We start from the raw sequence: 23,144 nt of genomic DNA, 5'->3' as shown, positions 1-23,144 counted from the left end.
TCGAACCCCCAACAAAGCCACCGTGCCCCGTTAATAAGAATTATAAACTAACATTTAATAGATTAGCGTTACTGATTATATTTAAAACACCCCAAAATCTAAGTAGAAATAACAATAAAGTATCCTGAAATAACCGTATTTTAATCAACTAGAAACATAATGACATATCTTGAAAACAATGACGTTAAAATAACGTTATAGTTACGATCAAAATAACTAGATACCAAGTTAAAAATAAATAAATAAATAAATGGAAAATCACAGAGCACTTCACCTTCTGTGTATATAAATAAAATGCAAGTGTATACATATCCGGCTACATTGTAAAACAGCCATTTGACGCCGAACTGGGAAACAAACAACTGGCAGCAAATCATTTTCCAAATCTGCCCTACACACTGAACACCGGCGCATTTTTTATTTTTTTTTATTTTTTTACTTACGTGTAAGTAAAGGTTTACTGCGCTTTACTTACGTTGAAGAAATTGGTTTTGTTTCTCTCGCAGAAAAGTCCTTGTGCAGGCATGTGCTTCAGCTGTTGCCATGGGACACTGCTCCCTAGCAACACATCCCTTGCCCATTGCAGATTCTGTAGAGACACAAAATACATTCGGTTAGTTAATAGGACATGCTTTCACGTGTGACAGGGCATACACGTTGACTGCACATTCTCAGTCACGCTGAATACACGCAGCTTTCAGATAGAAATAAAAACTTTGAGAAATAAATTGTACGATCTGCTCACAAAGTGCAGGGTTTCATGCAGGGTTTCATGCAGGGTTTCATGCAGGGTTTCATGCAGGGTTTCATGCAGGGTTTCATGCAGGGTTTCGGGAGCTGCTATGTTTACATTGAAACAGCAATGATGTTTTTTGATGGCACAAACACAGCACTAATGAAACAGATTATTCTTATTTTTACTCTGTTTGTATATTCGGTCTCTTATTGTGCGATGTGGCACACAAAACCGACCAGCAACAAGCAGTGCTGCTAGCCCCACCCCTAAATACCAATAATTGGTGATGTTAACAATATTTAACACATTTGAATGGGAAAAACGTATCACGACAGTAACAGATTTCAGGTGGCAAAAACATTCGGGTGCAAAAGATAAAAGTTTGAAAAGATTTCACACCCACACACGGCACCACAAACCACATAAGACCGAATGAACACCCTTTTTTCTACTAATTATATAAAATCGCATTAGCCATGGTAGGATGAAGAAATTTAAGGGTTGAATTCATTGCTTTTAATAATCTGACAGAGTGACTGGAACATAATTGCTGCATTAAAAAAAGCATTAAAAGGCCTCAGAGGATAGAGGTAAATATTCATCTTAGTTATTTAAATAACTTTTTGGGTTTTTTTTTTAATTAGTAATTTGAGCCCCATATATACACGGATCTACATAACTCGTAGAAAAAAACTGACCAGCTTTTTGCTTATATAGCACCAGCTTCGGCAAAAAAGCTAAACAGGAAGTCAATAGAAAAACCACAGATGCAAGCTCTGTTAGCTTACGCCACATTCTGCATGCACACACACACACACACCAAGGTTAGGTTAAGCCTTCGCATAATCACAGTTCATAGCAGCTTTATAGCTCCGACAGAGCTGTGTGTAGTCACAGCAGTGCAGCTGATTGCAGCCTTTTCTGCAATTATCTCTCCGTCTGTCTTGCTCACCCGGCAGCCATGGATACTTTAATAATCACCGAGGCGGGTTTCTCTTTTAAAAGGACAATACAGCTCTGGCTTTCCCAGACGCAAACAGAGATATTCACACACCGATGAAGGACTACAATACTGGAGCACTTCGGCTGGGTTACCCGAGGACACCGTAACCTGCAACCACATAAAAGCCCCTACAATTAAAGCAAAGGCACCAAATCTGCTGGTCAAAGAGAGGAAGAAAAGCTGAGTGTGTTCCACACCCTAACCGCAGATGAAAAATGAGAGCGAGGGGAAGCCCCTGGTCTGTCCCCTGCTTCAGGTGACCACACAGAATGATCACAACGCGTGGGGTTTCCCTATCTACAGCAACTTCCTGTCACGCTGAACAAAGCCTAATCTAACAGCAGAGCATGCATTACATCCTGTGCTCATGTTGGCAACAACCGAGAAAGGACATGGGTATCAGTGCAGACTCATGCTGTCCAGCTTATGTTACCACTCATGCCAACTGGCACGGACACACACACACACACACACACACACACACACACACACACACACACACACACACACGGCTTGCTCCAAATCAGCCCATTGTGCCCATCATGACCATATAGTATGCTCCAATTGCCCGACATGCTGATTAGTGGGGGGAATATTAGCTATTACTGACAGGGGCGGACAAATAATGGATTAAATAGCCCTCCATGCAAGTGGAAGTCGGCCAGTGCTGTGTTTTTAGTAATGGACTAGGCTGTGAGCTATGTTGTTTTCTCCTCGTATCACAAATAAAAACACATTTGAGGCTGGCTAGTATTATTATTCTCCCTCGACATGTTTAACTACGAGGTAACGTACCGTATGTGCTGTGCGACAAAAAGAGTGACAGGCTGAAAATCCACTGGAGTTTTTCTTTAGTTTAACATGACAGCTAAATGAAATAAAAACCACAAGTGATAATACACGTTCATTGAAACAAGAAGAGAGCATCTCGGAATGGTTTGAGCTGCATATGCAGTGCCTTTGAGGACTTTTAACCCCCTTTTTTTTTTTTTTTTGATTGTTTGTTTTAAGGATAAGACTCTTGCTGAAAGAAGACAGTGGGGGTGTTGGGTATGCCAAGGTGCACATCGTGCAAGATGCTACAGTTGCAAGTTATGTGGTAGCTTGGTGCATTTCCGAACATGGAAAACACTTCACAGATGGAGAAAATGTTACGGTGTGCTTTCACACCTACTGGTCCATTCGCAGGGAACGAAATTGCTAGTTTTGGTACGTTCGCAATTTGATGTGGTTTTACACTGCATACAATTAAACAAAGCAAAAAACAAAAGAAGAATTTTGGCTAGGGGGTGTGTATGGCTGAGATCATATTTGTAAAACTCCTTCCATCATTGGTTGAAAATAAGGTATAACCACAACTGATTAGATAATTCAATACATAACTAGTTTATTTTCTCTTTTTTTGTGTTTATCAATCTAAATATCCAGAACACATGGCATTCCTGCAGTTCTACAGCTCCGTTCGAGGTTCAGTTTGAGGTTCCATTTAGCAGCTTACATCTACAAAAAAATTTTTTAAATGCTGCAACCCAAAATGTACAGGGTATTTAGGTTCACTTCATGAAGTCGTGTTGATTCAGAATCAAATCATTTTCTCAGTGAGCTACGGTTCACTTGGAAGCTGACTGAACCGAAAATCGCTCAGTTACAGTTACATTTTCTACATTTGCTTTTCTAAACACTCAAAATGCTTTACATAGTACCTAGTGTGTAGTACCTACCTGGATGAAGTGACAGCAGCCATAGTGCGCACACCAGCCATTAGTGGAGAGGAAAGAGTGATGTAGCAAATTCTGGGATGAGGATTAGGGGGCCATGATAAAGAAGGGCCGATGGGGGAATTTCACGGGGGGTTATAGCCCCACTCTGTGATAATAAGTGTCCTGGGATTTTTAACGACCACAGAGGGTCAGGACCTCAGTTTAACATCTCATCTGAAAGACGGTGCTGTTTTTACAGTATAGGTGTTCCCGTCACTATACTGGGGCATTAGGCCCCAAACAGACCACAGGGTAAGCACCCCATGCTGCCCTTACTAATACCACTTCCAGCAGCAACCTTAGTTTTACTCTGGAGGTCTCGCATCCAGGTACTGGCCAGGCTCAACCCAGCTTAGTTTCAGTGGGAAACCAGGTGAGAACTGCAGGGAGATATCGCTCAGGCTCTGTCAGACCGGTTGTTTTGGTCCACACCCAAGCACGATTGTGCAAACCACGTCGAGGGGAAAAAACACACACACACACACACACACACAGGTGTGAATTGAATGCACATGAGAAAGCACCCTAACTGTAGCAGACATATTACTCAAGGCTACACTACCACTACTATCTGCCTTCAGATTCACATTTCTGTGCAAGAAGTCCAGGCTTGCTACAGACTTGTTGAGAGAGCAGCTTTCAACTTAGAGGCACTATTGGTACTGAGAGTTTATTTAGCCAGCTCATTTCCTTATCCTACTTACACTATTATTTTGCACAATGTTGCAGTTTGGGGAATACTTTAGAAAGCGATTGCAAACGGTCACACGGCCTCACACCCCTACACATATGGTGGAAAATCTATTTATTTTAGTTAATTTTTCATATGTATGCATATCTAAAAACACACCATCCTGGGATTACCAGTCCATCGTAAATCACATCGTTGCTAAATATGCAGTGCTCTCCAGTCTGCAGTGAATATCCAGCCGACGAATGTGCGTGTACACTTTGACTGTAGCGTCTTACTAGAAGCGAGACAGGTGTGCCGGACAGCACATGATCTAGTACCACTCTGGTTGTGTCTTGGTGTAAAATAGTGTTGAGCCAGACTGTACTATTATAATATTGTGTGTATATATTTCTATGCATGTGTCCATCTCACCTTGTATGTTGCTAAAAAAATGATAATGTACGACAATGAGTGCATTAATAGAAACCTGTGAAAACTACAACTACAATTACTGTTATAGAAGACTAACCAGAAAATTGAGCAGATGTGTATTTGTTTAGTCACTTTCAGTTTTGTTTTGTATTGTTTTCCAGGAACCTCTCTTCTAGCTTTTCAGTGTACCACCTTGTAGAGTGAAATGTTTTATAGGTGTGTCAGTAAAAACAGCCTCTTTTTATACTGTGTGTGTCTCACCTTGTGCGTCTTGCTGCAGGCGTACAGGTGAGCAAGTCTGTACAGGCTCTTGTAGTGCTGGGGGAAGCGGTTGAGGCACAGAAACAGCGCTCTCACACACATCTCTACTAGCACGTTCCTCTGATCCACCCGGCCTGTCGGCAGACACCTGGGCACCTCCAGTAGCTCGGGTGGCGTGAGCGGCTCGGGCCGGCGAGGGGCAGAGCGCAGCAGGGCGGCTGCTGCCTGGGTTGGCGTGTCCAGGGCAGGGGGTTTGGGGACGGACATCTCGGGAGAAGTGACGACGGACAGAGTGGTGTCCGAGGACTCCTGGGAGTGCGTAGTGGAGCTGACGTCCATGTGCTTCTCCTCTGTGAAATGTGAACAAGCCACAAAAAGAGTCCATTAATAAGAAGCTCCTTTATACGATTATTAAAATATGATATTCAAATGCGAATACATTATGAAGTATTCGTAATAATCTAAATAAATAATTATCTAAAACTAAGTCATCAACTGTGTCGTACTGTCTGCACATCATTTATTTAAATAATTTTAACCTCATATCTCATTCAAACTTTAGGGGTATCTTTTTACACCCCCCCCCCCCCAAGCCCAACTCTAACCCGATCCCTCGACTCCTCCCAAGTAAGAACTCCACCCCATGGACCTTTTCTAGCCAACCAGTGTTCATTTTGTTGCTTTTATGATTAGTCCACCCTTGCCATATTAGGTGAATATTTTCACGTGTATTTGATTTTTGGTTATTTCTATCAAAAACTGATGAAAAAAAAGTGCGTTCAGACGGTCAGGTCCAACTGTATAGTGAATGCTGAAAAGACTTAAAAACATACCCGATCTGAGACACGGTGTGTATCGTTGTCAGCCTCAATATATATCTAAAGGAACACTATAAAGGCACTACCTGGTTCTTCCACTGCAGCTGCTTTGTCTTTTATAAGCATATTTGTATCTTCAGAAAATGGCTGACATTTCCCAGAATCCAGCTTGTGGGTGCTGTCCTGTGAGCTGGTGGGGTCCAAGAACACATCCTGCAGGGAGCTGGAGTCTGATAACACCGCCACGCTGTCCTGACTTTGCTCTGATGATGGCACGCACACGCACACACACACACACACACACACACATACACACACATACACACACATACACACACATACACACACAGACCATAAGGTCTACTTTAAAGTTCAATCCAAGAGCAATCAAAGAGAAGTGCCATTGCACTGTTTTAAATAAGAACCCACAATTTAACACCCAAGATTCTCCCAAGTCTGGATGAAATTAAAATTTAATTTCAGGGATAGACTTAATCTAGGTCCCAGAAAGCCATGCTGATAAACTGCATTCATGTGAATTGAATCTTGGATTAGAATGTAATGCCGGAATCGGTGTTATGAGCGTGATCACAGTGTCTTCACGAAGCATGGAAGGATTTGCTGGTCTCTCACATGAAGTGTGCCGCTTCCCTTTTTCCACTAAAAAAAAACAAAACAAAAAAAAACAAAACAAAAAAAAACAAACAACTGTTTTATTTTCCTCTAAATAAAAGGTTCAGGAAAGCGCTTTCACATGCTGAGAAGGTGAGAGAGTCAGCAACTGGATCTGGAGGGTGTGCGCTGGCAGCAGTGATACCAAACATTTTAGTTCAGAATTTCAATGTACTGGCTAACTCAGCATGGGGTAGGACAAAAAAACAAAACAAAACAAATCAAAACAACAAAACCAGCAAAAATCTAAAACAAAACAAAAACATGGCGCTGAAGTGACTGGGTTTTTTTTTTTTTTTTTTTTTTTTTTTGAGTGACTGGTGAAACAGAACAGTCAATATTCCAGTTTGATTGGTCAGTGTGAACACACACACACACACACACACACATACACACACACACACACACCAACTGCAGTCATACAGTGAAGCAGAAAACAGCTACTGAATACTAAAATGTTGTTTAGTAGAGTATTGATCAAGACAGACAGTAGAGCAGTGGCAGAGAACCCACTTCACATTTCATCTAATATCTGATGAGGTGATGATATGATAACTACTCAATACAAAACCAACAAGTAGTGCACTATTAGAAGGACTGTAGGGTTTAGTTATTTAATGGATTTATTTAATCCAAGATTTATTTAATAAAAATCTGAGTTGAATTTTTTTTTAGTTTAAACGACATGTTCCTACATTACTGACAAAGTCATTCGACAACTTGTTGATAGTGCTGCCAATGGGAATTCATCTCTAGAGGCGCTTTAGTACTTCAGTCTGTCCAGCTCTCTCACTTCCTCATCTGTACACTCTGCTCAAACAGATCAGCTTCCAAAGCTTCCAAAGCTTCCAAACTTTCATGCTATTACTGTCATCAACAGCATCATACTCGTCATTTGGGAGATCACTAACTATGCGGGTCGAGTCTCTGCCGTAGCTCGGTGCAACTACGTCATATAGTGTGGAACAACGAGTCTGAGGTTTGCGCGAATGTCTCCACTTCTTCCTTGTTAGCTTTCTCATTTATATTACATTGAATCTCACTGCAAAATGGTACGTTTTCTTCTAGAAAAGAAGCTTTTGCTCTTAAACACCACTGTCACTGCGCTAAACACTACACCCTGTGACCACTAATGTCTCGGAGTATTAATGACCACCAAATTAGCACCAGAATCAATGTGTTTTAGGGTGGAGTTTTCCTTTCAGCAAGCTGGATCAGAGAGAGTCGATTAAAAATGAAATATCCAAAATCCAAAAAGCGGTCATATAATTCAAATAATGTCTACTTATTAAGTGCACTATTTGTTGGATAGTTTTTTAGGTCAGTCAGGAAGTGACTACATGTTAAGTGACAAGCTGCCACTCATTGGATGAATGGATGGAAGTAAAACTTTGGACGGTGGTTCTTCTGCCACAGCCCTAAAGAGAGCCAAGTTTAGTTAGGGCTTTTGGACTGGAGGGAGGTGTCTGTAGTTTATACCATACGCAGGTCCCGCTCGCAAAGAAGGTGCACACCCAGACCCGCAGTAATCGTGGTCGTGAGGGAGGTTTGCTGCGGAGGAGACCATGGCTTTAGAAAACATCAAAAAAAAAAAGATCTAATCTCGGAGAATTCAGAGTTTCGGCTTTACCTGAGGGTAGGTGTGAGATCTGACGTGTTTTATTCCTGTACAGGGCTGAAGAAAAAGGTTTGGTTTTTTTAGATTTGCATCTGAAACACCAGAAGTACTCAAGCCAATTTACTTATGAAGAATCAATACAGTGGTGAGCCCAGTACAGTTCAAAACCCAAAAACCAGCAATTGGCAACCATTTCTGAACCCAAACATAGACATGTATATATAAAAATTTTTTCGACCTCCTTCCCAGTGCAAGTGAGCCACAGAAAGAAAAAAAACAAAAAACAACAAAAAAACAACAACAAAGCTGTCATTTAGCACATACAGCCGAGCAGAGTGCATTTTGGGATGTTATGGAAATGTTTCCTTTATAGACCAGAGTGCGAATTCCTCATCCCATCATGCATTGATTAAGCAGCAGCAGGTGCGAAGCAGGCCAGAGGCAGGCAGAGAGGGAGCAGGCAGGTAGGCAGCAGGGAGGAAGGGAGCCTGAGTAGGCTGCAGGAAAGAATGGGAACATGGGGACAAGGTTGCAGGGGCCACACTTTTACAGCGCAAATCCCTAAACTTACTTGGACTGGTGTCATTGAAGTTTTCCCCTCCCTAATATACATGAACTTAATATTTCAAAAAACCCCTGAGACTCTGTGAATAGGGCTCAGGACACCAAAATAATATGGTGGTAATTTCCCCCGGACTGTAATTATTAACACTAATTGTTAATGCTCAGTTCAGCATTCCAATCATGCTGAGGACATTTCCCACTAAAGTTTTGTCCTTTGGCTCACTTTAGCAGCTCGCATCTACAGCATGTCCGAATCACTTCCCGCAGTTGAGTCAATTCAGAGTTGAATAGCTTTCTTAATGGAATTGAACTGTACTAGAGTTTGTTTGGAAGCAGACCGAGACCACCTCAATCTGATGTTCTCGATTCGGTTGTTTTGGCCCGCATCCGCGCACTACTGCTACGTTCTCACCTGCCTCAAGAACCGAAAAGAGGGGATTAAATGCACAAGGGTCCTATTCAATCTGTCTAAATGCTGAATGCGTGAAAGTAAAGCAAATCATTTGAGGCTATGCGTTAAATCAGAAGTGCTACTTACAAGCTTCCAGATCTGTTTTTCAGTCTCAAACATGAATAAAGCATTCCAAAGAGACAGGCTCACGGAGTTCCAATCAGTCCCAGTAACTGGGTCAAGCCTGTCATGGGGGAATCTGAATAAATACTCAGATTAAAATGGTAACCTAAAAATGCTAAAAACTGAATAAAAAGTTTACTCTCTGTTTTTTCTAGCTTTTCTCTCTATTTTTTTTCCAGCTATCCAATAAAGGGGTAAACAGAGTGTACTGTGTACATCATGGTGCATTTAGAGAATTTAGACAATAGGGTTAGCATACAATTACTGATAACTATGTGTGCTCCTTTTATGCATCTTAAAGCATCCGAGAAAAATGAAAGTTTAGGTTTCCTCCCAAATCTTGTTGTATGGACAGTCTGCGAAGAGCTAAGACAGACTTGCTTGTGTTGGATGGTTATGAATGTTTTTCTGAACTAACCGGATTCTCACGAATACCAAATCACCTGTGAAAATGCTTCTGTGAACGATTTATAAATAAATTAGGTCATATCCAGTTTGATAAACATGGCCCGTTCTCTCCAACTGAGCCTCACTCGTCCTCTTACTCTCCCTCATCTAGTTTACTGACTATCACTAACAACACACACCTTACTTTCGCTTCAGTAACCAATCTGTATGGTGGACCCTGCCGGCTTTGTCGCTCATGTTCCCATGATCCTCAGCGTGCGGATGGTAAGAGCAGGGGTGGGAGGAGTCATTGTTATAAACCCGAGCCCACTGGCCAAACCCCCAAGTGAGGATTAGCCGCCGTAATTGTGATTAGTGAGTGTGTGAGTGAGAATAAACTCCAGGCCAGGTGTACTGTACCGTCCTGCGGCTGCCCCTGCCTCTGCTGCAGCTTTTTACGTTTGGCGTAATCGTGGTCGAGCGGAGTGACCGCGCACGGGGGGGAAGTCACACCTGCCGCGCCGTCGTTGTGCAAGGATGTCACCATGGGCACGGCTGTCGCCGTAGAGTTTGCTGCCGCCAATGCCGTCACCGCTGAGGAGGAGTGAGAGTCTTCATCATTCATAGAAGGGGGTTTTTCCCTGAGGAAAAAAATAAATATTAAAACACTCCTAGCATTATCCACTTCCATGATCGGACTCTGTTAGTACAAGGCGAACAGGAGTCGGAGTCTTTAAGCAGCTCAAAACTTGATCAAGATTTTTTTTAAGCATGTGATGCTATTTTTTATTTTAAATGTTAATGCTTGCTTCTTTTTTTTTTTTTTTTTTTTTTAATATCAGTCACAAAAAACATTCAGCCAATCAGCCACTTTTCCACTGCACGGTACGGCTCGACTGAACTCGCTTTACTTTTCTGAGCTTGCTTTTCCACTGCAGTTTAGCACCGCCTCAGCGTGGGTGCCATCTTCCACTCACCTTCACGCAGGAATAATGCTGTATTATCGAAGCCCTGTACACGGTCAGGCCATATTCCAAACGCCTTTCCTGTTCACTGAACACAGACCCTATTAAGGATGTAAAATAACGGCGCTCTAGAACCTACGTAGTGCTCGATATGACGAAGTTAGATTCATCTATGACAGGAGTGACTGCGATACACGCCTGTTTGGAAATCAGTAACAAGCGAGACGTAAAAATCTAAGACAGAAACCTTACGAACATTTTCAATTAACAGAATATTACCATGCGCAAAGTATGTATTAAATGACACATTTATTCGTACACAATACAGAACCACTCGTTAAGGAGAATCCTTACTCCTTCCTCAGTGTGCGACTCACATTTAGTATTGGCTCGGTTCGCGTGGAACCTCGATTGAGATGGTACAAAAAAACACCAGGTTCTATCCACAGTGGAAAGCCCACAAAAAGTGAGCCGAGTCGAACCGTACCGTGTGATGGAAAACCGCCATAAGGTGTTGGAACGAGAGGGGGAAAAAAAAAAGATCTGGAGTCTATTCCACACACTGAAAATGATTCACCTGGTGCAAATATGGCAAGCAAAACTCAATCTATCACCCGAGTTTTCAGTCAGTGAGAGAGCCAGTGGATATATTGGCCTTCACTTTGAATTTGGCTGGTTGCAACTGAACAAATTAGGGCTTGAGGTAATGTAGGTAAGCATTAGAGCATTGATGCATTAGTCATACTCGCAGATCACCCAAAATAAATAAATAAATAAATAAATCTGCAGTAACAATAAAAAATAAAAGTACATGAAAATATTCTCAAATCATGACAGATTGTCTGATAAATATCAGTAATATTGTAATGTAGTTAGTGATCTTTTATTTAATCATGCTTAGTTTAGAGTTCTGCAGTAGTACCGCCGTTAAAAAAATATCTCGTACATCGACTGGCACCAACATAAATAGGGCTGGAACGAATTGCTGACGTACTTGTCGCTTGTTTTAGGCATGCTCTTCTCCTCTCCGCGAGCAAAAGGGCCGACCGCAGCTTCAGCGAGCATGTTAAAGAAAAGCTCGTAGTCCAGATGGTCCTTCGGCTCGGATTCTTCCTTGCCGCTTTCTTCCTCTAACAGCTTCAGAATAGTGGCAGACGTACGGAAGAACAGCTGTGATGATGGAGGAGACAGACAAGAGACACGAATTAAAATGTTTTCCAAAGGATTAACATAAAAATAAAAATAATTTAAAAAAAGAAAGAGAGAAAGAAAAAGAGCCTCATGCTTTAGTTCACGACTTGGCTTACTTCTAGCGCCTCCATGGCCAGATCAGGTGGGCTGTGGTAGTGGATTTTTCGGGGATACCTGGCAGCTTCCTCATGAAGAAAATGAGCAGACTGGTGGGGAAGGAAGAAAGAACATGCAATTATATACAATCACATAGAAAATACTGTAAATCACAACTGTTATCAATTATCAGGTATTACAAATTGCAAAGTCAATGGGAAACGTTGTCTATTGTACATCTACAAAATGGTTAATGGAATAATTTATACCAAATACTCTCTGCATGCTAGGATTTTCTTGTTAGAAATGATAGCAGTGCTGTATTAGCTATATTAGCCTGGTATAGGCACAAAACATAACTGATCCGTTTAATTTGGGGTGCACAGGGAATTTTTGCCCAACTTTTAATGAGCTACGCTTTCAGTAGGGTACTACACCCTCTATGCTGTGTTGAACAGGATCCGTTGTTCACCTGTTTGTAGAGCCGTAAATACTCTTTCGGCAATAACTTGCGCTTTTCGGAGATCTTGCCCAGCATGTAGTGTATCAGCCACTCTTCCTCATTACAGTCTCCTCCGCATGTGGACGCACTCTGGAAGCACTTGCATGCCGTCTCCAGCATCGAATCTTTACGCTCCTCCATCTGCACACACACACAGTAGTTATTCTACAGCCTAATCGCACAGTTATGCTTACACTGGAGGTAATGCGTTCGCCGCTATACGCACCAATTTGGTTAGATCCGGCGGCATCTCGTTCCGCCACTGCTTGAGCTGCCTGGAGGCGAAGGAGTGCAGGGCGTAGGACATGTTGCCGTACTCGATCCACAGGCTCAGGTTGGAGCGGTCAATCTCCAGTGCCCGCTTAAAGCACGTCAGCACAGCGAGCGAGTGCTTCCATACAGGCCCGTCGCTCTTTAGCTCGTTCGAGTTCAGCTTGTCCTGGATGCGAGTGGCCCGGGCCAAAGCCATCCCGGCCCAGGAGTCGAACCTGGGATGATAATTACAACACTTGTGATTCTGGGATGACATGAAACTTAATAGGATTTCATGACATGAAACATGAATGGAATCGCAGGACTGACACAAGGAAAAGGATTTCAAATATAAATATGAAAATTTATCCCTTTTCAAATATGTAAAAAAAAAAATAAAAAAAAAAAATTAAGAAAAACATTGTCAAACAACACTCAGGACTGACCTGTTGGGGCACACGCAGATGTCGTGCATGTAAAATTTAATGGCTTTGGCCTGCTCTTTGTTCTTAAAGTGGTAGTCAGCCAACAGGTAGTACAGCTCATTGACCAGAGGGGGCGCTGGAGGGGTTCCATCTGGGAGTGATGGTGCCTGGATAAGCACACAAAAGGCATATATATTTGATTACATGTTGTATATCAAGATCAACTATGTCTTTTTTTGGTTTGGGTGTGACAAATGGCATGCAGAGAAATTCAAAATTAAACCTATAAACAAGGTGAAAATACAATGTTTAAGTATACTAATAATACAAAAGAGCTACCTCCTCCTGCCAATTTCTTATTTTAACTGTTGCTTGAGTGTTAAAGATAAGTTATGGTTAGCATTTTAACCTATGCTTGGCTTGATTGCTAGAGTTTTCCTCAAGCATTTAGTTGATCTGTAGCAGGAGACATGATATTATATCCGGTCCTGTAAAGCAATAAACATCTGAACCATCAATGGTTATTACTAGCTATGAACTTGACTTAACTTATTAAAATTTCATTACATTGTCAGGCTCCATATAAATGATTAACTATGCAATTATGTAATTAGAGACAGAAAGAAAATGAGGTAAAATCTACAAAGTCCATTAATGTCATTTGCGCTGTCAAATTACTTACATTTACAACTCGCGCTGTGAATACAGTCATTTCAAAATGTTTCTGAACTTATTGCTGAAATTTCAGTCATTCGACATCTATGCATTGACTAGGTGGCATTAGCTAGCCGTCTTGCTTTAATACTGTCTAACAGTTTCTATGTTCTCATCAAGTCACTACACTATGAAACTGCATTCTTGAGTCTTTAAACCGACGCAGATATAATGCACAACTACTAAAGAAAAAAGCACATTAGTGGAGGCTGAGGAGGCAGATTCAGGGGTCCAAACAGGACTAAAAGAATGGTTATGGATTCAGACCTTGAGTGCTCCTCCCTCTATGTAGGCTGATACTTGGTCCATGGAGAGCATAGGCTCGTCGGAGCAAGGGATGATTCCGGAAAGCCTCTTCAGCAGGTTGGCTAGATCCGCAGACACCGTGCTCGTCTTGTAGCTGTCAAACTCTGGCAGGGTCTTCGGCTTGAAGTATTCAAACATGAAGAGAGCGTCGCCCCACAGCAGCTCCACCTGACAGAGACGAGCAAAGAGAGAAGCCGTATAAAGTACATGCCTCACTAAGCATTTTCACACTTTTCCTTCTTCACCACTGAAGGAACACTTTCCAGTGTCACAGTGTTGTATGTCATAATTATGTATGTACATTTTTTAAATCACGCTGTACTGCAGAAATCAAATATTAAAAATCCTATTTCAATCCCAATCAAGTACATTTCAGTTTGTAAGACTTCATGTAGACTAGTTCAAGGTTGGTGAATACTTATGCACGGCACTGTAAATTGTGATGGGGAGGATTAGTGTCTGATGGCGAGTGCTTTGCTACCACAAGGGAATAATAATGAAGATACGATGGCAGTGGGTTTCATTACATTACACATAATCAAGACTATGCAGTGACAAAATACGGAATTATTAAACTATCAGAGAACAGAAGATGGCAATATCTGCTGGGTTTTTTTGGATGTCTCCCCATGCCCTCTTCTCAAGTTGTAATCTTAGCAAAATAAGCCGGATATACTGTAATAGAGAAAGTTTGAGAGCCTGGAGTTGATTATTTTCCAATAACAGCATGCGCCAAAGTGTTTTATTCCTCTTATATCACAGCAATTTGCTGACAATTCCGATTTTTTTTATTTACTAATGAACTGTCATGTAAGAGAAAGTTAAAAGGACTGCGAATCTTCAGATACTTGTCATTCCTCACCATTTTAATTGCAAAACGTTTATGCTACGAGTCAGAAAACAGTCGAGTTGTGCTCCGTTGCTCCTGTTACTGAATGCATGCAGGGCATTCCCCTCGAAGAAGAGCAGTGAATAGCGAGGGTGTGTATGTATGTGGCAACAAGAGAATCAATCGCTTGATTAGTGCAGAGTCAGCCTGCTGCAGACCTCATGCCACCCAGCTGCCTAATTAGCTCTGGGAAAACACTTGTAAACTCATTAAGTAACAAAGCTCACAAAGGAGCCAAGGGGAGAAGGTAATCAAGCGGGGAGAGTGAGAGAGAGAGAGAGAGAGAGAGAGAGAGAGAGAGAGAGAGAGAGAGAGAGTGAGAGGGGGGGGCTGGAACTCAAGCGGGAGATGCTGAGTCAAAACACAGAGCAATCAAAGCCACTGTAGAGCAAAGAGCTACAGTCAAATGTACGGGCAAATGAGACCATGTACCTTTGGAACGGGCTTTATAACGGTTTTTCAACTACCTTCTTTGGCTGTAAAGGCGTTTTTGTGTGCGTGCCTATTAGAGATTGACCAATATTGATTTTTTTATAACCGATGCGATACGATTAGTTGCATGTTTATTTGCCCGATAACTGATATGCAGAACCGATATTTATTTATTGTTTTACTTCTGTTTTTGACAAAGTGATAACACTGAACTGAACAAATAGTTGTTGTTTTTTTACATAACAATTTTGGCAATTTCACTTCCTCCTTGCATACAAAACAACATATTTATACACCAATAAATAGAGGGGGTTGAAAGAGTGCAAAAAATAAAAAGTACTGTAACTAAAGTGTCTTTTTTTCAATAAAAGCTTTGATGAGGTAAACCTATTGCGTGCCTCCATGAGTCTGTCTCTATTTCTTACCGCCAAGCTGCTTTTAACCAGTACATTCCGCCGGCGGAATGGAAAACGACTTAACAAAACAGGAGCGAGTTACATTTTTTGGGTACTGGTAAAAAGAGTTAAACTACATTTATGTAACACATCTAATTTGTACATTAATGGCTGTTATGTTAAATAAAGTTTATTAATTAAAGCAAAACAAGTAAACTTTACCTGTGCACACGTTGTTGACTCTTCTCTCCTTAGATTCAGTGCTGCAATGGCAGCCCTGCACACAATTCTCAAAACGGCCACAAGATGGCCATTTACCGGTGGAGCCGATATTATAAAACTGATATCTGATTATGGAAAAATGCTTAAATATCGGGAAAAATATCAGTAAAACCAATAATCGGTCAATCTCTGATGCCTTTGACGCATTCTGTTCCTACAGCTATCATACTCTGATTATAGGCATACAACTGTACCTGGAAGTAGCACACTGGGGGTTGCAGGAGACTTTATGTTCTTGACTTATGGAATAATAATTAGAAATATTTTTATACTTACCAAAGTCTTTCAGAAGCACATTTTATATTTAAAAAATAAATAAATAAAAAATAAATAAAAATTCTATGGAAAATGGGGTGAAAATCTTCTTGCACTCATATCTTTCGGGCTTTATGCCTGACTAAACAGACAAACCCAGCTGTACCGTTTGCTAATACTTACTTTAATACAGTGTAGTAAATGAATGTGCTGATCTAGATTGAATGTAAGAGCCAAGATGTGTACTTTAATTAATGTCATTCTGGTGAAAGATATTTATAGGTTGTTACACTAGGTCTCAACATGTTATAGGCATGTTAGTAATCACAGAGTCTTCCTACAGGTTTTCCCAGGCCGATGCACACAAAACTGAAACGGAACTGGGAGACTACCTGTGGTGCAGAGTGCTCCTCCAGATAGCGTGCTTTGCTCTTCTTGCTTGGGTAGCCGTACAGGCAGTAGAAGCACTGCTCCAGCGCTGTCTCCAGGTCCTCCTTATAAGGCAGTGCATCTGCTTCAGCTAGCTTCTGCTGCAGTACACGCACCTGCGGCGCACAAACAGTTAAACCGTTTATTAAGCTGGGAGTAGAAGGTATGTGGTGATATTCAGAAAAAGTTATCACTGTCTTCAGACTCACAAAAAACTTGAGCAGAGCGCCGTCCGAGTTGCAGCACCAGGAGCGGCGGCCTAGGTACTTGTGCGCGGTGTTTAACAACATCAGAGACGAGGGCAACAGGGGATTGTCGTCATCTAGAGAAGAAACGCATACCAATCCCTATCACAGTGCTATGGAAACAGCAATGTTTTTCCTTCCTTATCGGTGCCATGTGCACTCTGCATGGCTGTGCTTTGTTGAATGCAGTTGCAATGGCTACAAACACTACCATTCAAAAGTTTTGACACACTCATTCTTTATTTTCCCCCCACATTTTAGAATAATAATAATAATAATAATAATAATAATAAAGTCCTCAAAACTCTGGAAAAACACAAATGGAACTATAGGAATTATGTTGTGATAAAAAAATCCAAAATAAATCAAAATAATTTAGTATTTAAGCTTCTTCAAAGTAGATGCCCCTTTTGCCTAGAATTTCCAGAAATGTATTATTTGCATTTTCTCAACCGATTTCTTGAGGAATTTCCCAGAGATGCTTTTTAAACAGTATTAAAGGAGTTCCCACCTACACTGGACACTTATCGGCTACTTTTCAGAATATTTCGCTCCAAGTCATTCATTAAAAATTTTTTTTTTTTGTAAATGTCAGTTTTCTAATGAAAGAAATTAATTGGTTGCAATTATGTGATGATATTTCCCCTAGTGGTGTGATTTGTGGAATATACCATCGTCGTCATCATCAGCTTGGTGCTGGCGGAGTGTGCAGTCAAGCTCGGCCTCGCCCGGCTTGAGCAGGTGGTAGAGCAGGATCCATGGCAGCATGGACGAGAAGTGAGGCTCCTTAGGGTCGTCAGGCAACACCATGCTGCAGGCTATTAGCTACAGAGAGAACAGACAGACACACACACACCCTATTTTACAGTCTTTCAGTTAAACCCAGTATACACAGGCATGCTCTTAGAGTTATCAAATAAATATAATCAAAAAATCATTTCAGCCCTATTAAGAATTATCAGACAGTGATGGCACATGCTAAAAAATTTTCCCCCACACACACCTGTATGAGGTTGTTGGCAAGGCGAGGCAGGTTGGTGGTCCCTGTTGTGCTGGTGAGAAGGCACGGCTGTTCTGTGATGCACTGTTCGACTCCCCGCAGCATGGCCGTCACTGTGGCTACCCACTCCTCCTTAGCAGAGGGGCTGCTGGGAAACATGGCGTTTATGTGCTGCATGGCCTCATTCAGCGCCACCTCAGTACTCTCCAGACACTGAGCATAATCCTTCATGCGAAGCAAGGAACCCTTTGGTATATGAGAGAGTGAAGTGAGTATTTGAACAGAGAGCTAGCTGTGTATAAATGTTTGAGTATGTGTGTATCACCTGAAGCAGCAGCAGCTGTGCTGGTCTTTCAGGAGCTGAGCTGATGTACTCCAATGGCTTAGGCCGTGCTGAGCTGGGCCCGTAGCTTAGAGTGGGTTGAAGTAATCTCACCACAGACTGGTAGTCGCCGGTCTCAAACAGCCTCTGAATCTCCTCCAGTGACTGGCACCTCTCCAGAGACTTCAGCCTCTTCTCAATCTAAACACAGACAAAACATTTCAATATAAAGAAAAAAAATCTGCAGGCATACCTCATACATCATGAGCTGCAGTAAACAGTGCACCTTTGTGTTTTTACTAAAGCAAATATGCCCATGATTTAATGGATAAGCTGGCCATCTGCTATGCTTAAGTGCAAATAGGTGTAAAAAATAATATTGGCACCCTTGGTAAAGGAGGTTGTGAAAAATTGTATTTATAGTTTAAACTTTTGATCTTTTGTTAAAACAAATTCACAATAATACTCTGCTCTCATGGATATCAAACAATTGCAAACACAACATAAGTTTATCAAAAAAAATCTTTGTTGAATATAGGTGTTCAACAATTATTGGCACCCCTGTGAATTCATGAGAAAAATATATTTGACGTATATTCCCATTGATATTTTACTCTCTCTTTTTTTTTTTTAGTACACCTGGGTGACTATGAACAGGAAATTGTTCGACCATGACTTCCAGTTTCACAGGGGTATAGAGGGTATGCATTGACTTTATTGCTCATATTTACCAAGGGTGCCACATTCATAGAGGGAACACACACACACACACACATTCATTTATATATTTATATATTCACACACAAACAAACACAGTACCTCCTCTACAGAAACGGCTGAATCCACACAAAGATTTGGCATGTGGATGGAGAGTTTGTCTCCATCACTGACGTGAGGCTGGCTCTTCAGTAGCCCTACACACACATCGTAACGCTCCAGTGCCTCCTCCATGTCACCCTACAAGTGCAACAGAAGTGTAAGGAATATAATGCACTAGGCTTATTCTGTCTACGTCTAAGCATTCACAGATTAAATTTAAATTTTGAAATAAAGCTCACACAGTCAACGCAATACCGAAAACTACGATGCAGGTGAACTAATAAAGGAACCAAGAAGAACAAAGCCAGGCATCAGGAACACTTTTGTATCGGTTACCTGAAAAGCGAGGTGCCGAGCTTTAAGCCAGTGCACTCTGACAGCGAAGGACAGCCAGTCTCGCTCAAACACATCTGCCTGAGAGGAGGCCATGATCAGCATGTACAGATCAGTCAGGAAGTGGCTCTCCTGGCTGTCCAGCACGCCGTGATCGCCCCCGTGCCCGGACACGTTCCTCCTCTGAGACGCTGATCAGACAATGTAAACCACAGATCTGTTGAATTCTCCATTCTGATTGTTTGGAAAGCGTTGATTAATTATCTATAACAACATCGTTCTTTAATTTATAATAAAGATAATCTGTGGAAAACTGCTGTTGTATAAAAAGAATAAAAAGAGAGGTGCTGTTATAGAAAAACAAGGTTGAGGTGGTAACAGTAACGCTTGGCAATGGGCCACGTCACTCCACCCTGTCCTAGGCCCTGTTCACATCTGATCTACGTGAAACCTCCAACAAGCAGATCGAATCACAAATGGTTACGATTCAATGGTTCCAATTCAAATGGCTACCTAAATATGCTCAGTAGGGTACGACCTATGTAATGCACCAAAAGAACCACATTTAAGATTTGTCCACAGTTAAGTGAAGTGTCTCATGTTATCTGATTGTGTTCTTGCTTAATTAGAAGATTCATACATCATTTAAAATGGGAAAATAAATGATACCGTAACCGACATGCATTTTCAGACTGGCAAGTAAATCTTGAAAATACGATCGATCTTACAAATTTAAATGTGGACTTTTTTTGTGCATTATAAACATTTGAGTAGTATTCCAGTAAGAAACTTCTCTGATGGACTTAATAAAAACACCCACCCTAGTGAGACTGGTTATTGTGTGGATGGAGGTGTGAGCTGTATGATCTTACTGTTCTTTCCCTTAGAAAGGACCCACTGCTCCAACTGCATTTCCATACAGGACAAACTCATCATCATCATCTCCTACGACACAAACAAAAATAACAGTCCTACATGAAGGTGTACAAACCCACAAATAAATAAACACATTTTTAAAAAATAAGTGATCATTTGTCTCTGGCTAATCTCTGGCATTTGTCTCTGGCTAATCTCTAATTTGTCTCTCTCACCTTGATGTGCTGGTTGTTGGAGTCTCTGAGCAGTGGATTGGGCAGGCCCGCACTATGTCGCCTCCAGCAGTTGTAGATCTCAGTCACCACTCCGCTCAAGCCGGGGGGCCACTCTTCCAGAAACTTCTGCCCTATTGCCTTTAAATAGCGCATGAGGAGTTCCAGGATGCCGCCGTTCTCCATGTTAGCTAGCAGGAAGGAGTGCACTTCCTCATGCTCTGTGAAACAACACCCAAACATTAACTCTGCAAGACAAAAGTCACTACAAGCTGAGATGAAGTGGCATAAAGAGAGTAAAAAGCAAAATACTAGAGTTTTGACCTATAACATAACATAACATTCAGGTCAATGGAGGTTGACAAGATCATTTATGCATCGGTACATAAATTCGTAGAGACCGATCGTCTTTCATTCACAGTACGCATGCTTACGTTTGAACGTTTACGAACCTTTTTCTATCGTGTGTTTCCGTCAGCTACTGCTCTGGGTATGTATAAAGAGATAGACAGAAACATTGAGAATGAGAACAGATCTGACTCTCTACCTTTCTCTGCTGAGCTGATGTAGTCAGAGAGGGTCGACCCGGTGCCCTGGTTAAGTTTGGAGCTGGGTTTCGCCTCACACTGTGTGTCCATGTTACTGAAGCTTTCCTCGTCCTCATCAAACTTCTTCAACCTTTTTATAGAGATACACATATACTCTAGATCACACATGCATCCACAACAATTTTAACTAATAACCAGAGATCGACCGATATTGATTTTGTATAACCGATATTTGCATGTTTATTTGCCCGATAACCGATATTTACTTATTGTTTTACTTCTGCTTTTGACACAATAACACCACTGAACAAAACGTTTTATTTATAACAATTTTGTCCATTTCACTTCCTCCTTGATTACAAAACCCCTTTTATTTATACACCAATAAATAGAGGAGTCTGAAAGAGTGCATACATTAAAGTGCACTGTTACTAAAGTGTTTTTTTTTCTTAGCGCCAAGCTGCTTAAACTACATATCAAGCATTTATGTAACACATCTAATTTTTGCATTAATAAAGTTTATTAATTAAAGCTAAAACAAGTATACTTTACCTGCGCACACGTCTTTCCTCAGATTTAATGCTGCAATAGTGCTCCTGTGCGCAATTCTCAAAAACCATTTATCGGTGGATCCGATATTACAAAACCGATAACCGATTACAGAAAAATATCTAGGAAAATATCGGTAAAACCGATTATCGGTCGATCTCTACTAATAACAGATAATTAAGATGAACCCTTCAGTAAACATACATAAGTCTTAAAAAAAGCATGTTGGTACCGTGGGGGTAGAAATTTAAGCAGCAGCTCTTGGAAGTCGATCTTTTCTTCCTTCTTGCTTTTGGTGTTGCGAACACGTGCAGATCTTCTCTTGGCCATCTCTCCACAGTCCTCCATTGTTCTCTTCCTCTTGGTGACCTTCTTCGCTTTATCGTTCAGAGGCAAGGCGAGAACTGTAGGGACATCTTTATCGGTTAAAACTCTTCAAAACATGCATTTCTAGTAGGCGATTAACGTAAAATATTAAGAAAAGGAAAACGATATATAATTAATAACTACTCAATAACTAATAACTATTGAAGACGACATCTGTCAAAAAGTATTAAAACAAACGGAACGATTTTAAAGAAAACATTCATTGATTTGCTTCAGTGCCATATGGCTGCATTTTACACATGGTCTGCCTTCATAAAACCTTAGGTAAAAATGTCCAATACAGAACACGCAACAGATACCCCACATTTATAAACACGCTATAAATGAGCACTCAATGCATGTTACTCACCACCAAGGGGTGCAGCAGTATTAACAGTAGCAGCAGCAGCAGGAGTAATACTAGAAGGAGTAGGAGTAGTAGTAGTACCATTCAAAACAGGAGCAGCAGTAATGCTTGTAGCAGCAGTGCCAACCTCCATGGAGCTCTGGCTCACTTGTAGCTGTCCTGAGCTGCTGCTGCTTTGAGCCTGTGATTGAAGAGGATACTCGGAGGGCATGGACTGGCTGGCACTGGGGCTGCTGGAGTCTGCCTGAGGTGGAGGAAGAGGCTCGGGTGCTGGAGCAGAGGTGGACAAATGGGGAGACTCTGTCGCTGGGGCTATCTGAGCTTGGGAGGTGTCTGATGGCGTTTGGAGGACGCAGTCTGGATCGCGGTACATGGTGAGGTCAATTCGGCGACCGAAGTCGGGTCGTGGAACCAGGCACTCGTTCTGGTGTTTGTACATGGCCAGGAAGCTCTCACCTACGCTCTTCCAACTGCAGTGACAGAAAATGTGATAATATAATAAACTAAGATGTCCATAACAAAAGCTTCACTAACAGGATAAATAACATTTTATGCATCCTGCCCAGTATGCATTCCTCATCCTCTGTGTTCCACCATGACCATAACCAGGAGAAAACAACTGGTGGTGTGCCTTTCACAGCGTCTCAATCTTGAATGAATATTTTTCCACATATGCCTGGTGTTCATTATTATTCAGTAGTTGACACGCGTGACTCACGTGAAGCGTCTGATGGGCTCCACCAGCTGTAGGTCTTGCAAAGGAGGTGGTGCCAGTTTTGCCTGCCTCTGTCTCCTTAGCTCCAACGCCTCCTCTACAATACTGTGAGCTTCCTGCTCATCTGCATCACTGTAGTGCATGGTCATATCGCTATAGAC

At 41.5% G+C, this 23,144-nt stretch overlaps 1 protein-coding gene across 3 annotated transcripts in view; it reads right to left on the bottom strand.

Annotated features, from left to right (window-relative positions):
• cabin1 (calcineurin binding protein 1) overlaps positions 1 to 23,144 on the bottom strand; it is a 62,053-nt gene that overhangs the window by 34,411 nt on the left and 4,498 nt on the right. For 2 of the 3 annotated variants that reach the window (XM_017468456.3, XM_053680135.1), the window contains 25 exons: positions 22,987 to 23,136; positions 22,272 to 22,738; positions 21,768 to 21,939; positions 20,986 to 21,116; positions 20,442 to 20,659; positions 20,223 to 20,295; positions 19,354 to 19,541; positions 19,018 to 19,155; positions 18,202 to 18,399; positions 17,880 to 18,122; positions 17,548 to 17,701; positions 16,841 to 16,953; positions 16,595 to 16,747; positions 13,911 to 14,117; positions 12,951 to 13,096; positions 12,479 to 12,740; positions 12,223 to 12,393; positions 11,771 to 11,860; positions 11,458 to 11,633; positions 9,919 to 10,139; positions 7,986 to 8,030; positions 7,835 to 7,906; positions 5,770 to 5,946; positions 4,866 to 5,215; positions 476 to 589 (listed from right to left, as the gene is read on the bottom strand). In XM_017468456.3, coding sequence (XP_017323945.2) covers positions 476 to 589; positions 4,866 to 5,215; positions 5,770 to 5,946; positions 7,835 to 7,906; positions 7,986 to 8,030; positions 9,919 to 10,139; positions 11,458 to 11,633; positions 11,771 to 11,860; positions 12,223 to 12,393; positions 12,479 to 12,740; positions 12,951 to 13,096; positions 13,911 to 14,117; positions 16,595 to 16,747; positions 16,841 to 16,953; positions 17,548 to 17,701; positions 17,880 to 18,122; positions 18,202 to 18,399; positions 19,018 to 19,155; positions 19,354 to 19,541; positions 20,223 to 20,295; positions 20,442 to 20,659; positions 20,986 to 21,116; positions 21,768 to 21,939; positions 22,272 to 22,738; positions 22,987 to 23,136 — 4,429 coding nt within the window. The remainder of the gene's footprint in view (positions 1 to 475; positions 590 to 4,865; positions 5,216 to 5,769; positions 5,947 to 7,834; positions 7,907 to 7,985; positions 8,031 to 9,918; positions 10,140 to 11,457; positions 11,634 to 11,770; positions 11,861 to 12,222; positions 12,394 to 12,478; positions 12,741 to 12,950; positions 13,097 to 13,910; positions 14,118 to 16,594; positions 16,748 to 16,840; positions 16,954 to 17,547; positions 17,702 to 17,879; positions 18,123 to 18,201; positions 18,400 to 19,017; positions 19,156 to 19,353; positions 19,542 to 20,222; positions 20,296 to 20,441; positions 20,660 to 20,985; positions 21,117 to 21,767; positions 21,940 to 22,271; positions 22,739 to 22,986; positions 23,137 to 23,144) is intronic. The other variant, XM_017468457.3, reaches the window with a different exon arrangement.

The sequence above is a fragment of the Ictalurus punctatus genome, chromosome 5, assembly GCF_001660625.3.
Source record: "Ictalurus punctatus breed USDA103 chromosome 5, Coco_2.0, whole genome shotgun sequence".
Classification (NCBI taxonomy): Eukaryota; Metazoa; Chordata; class Actinopteri; order Siluriformes; family Ictaluridae; genus Ictalurus; species Ictalurus punctatus.
This window is presented reverse-complemented; position numbering and strand designations above follow the sequence as displayed.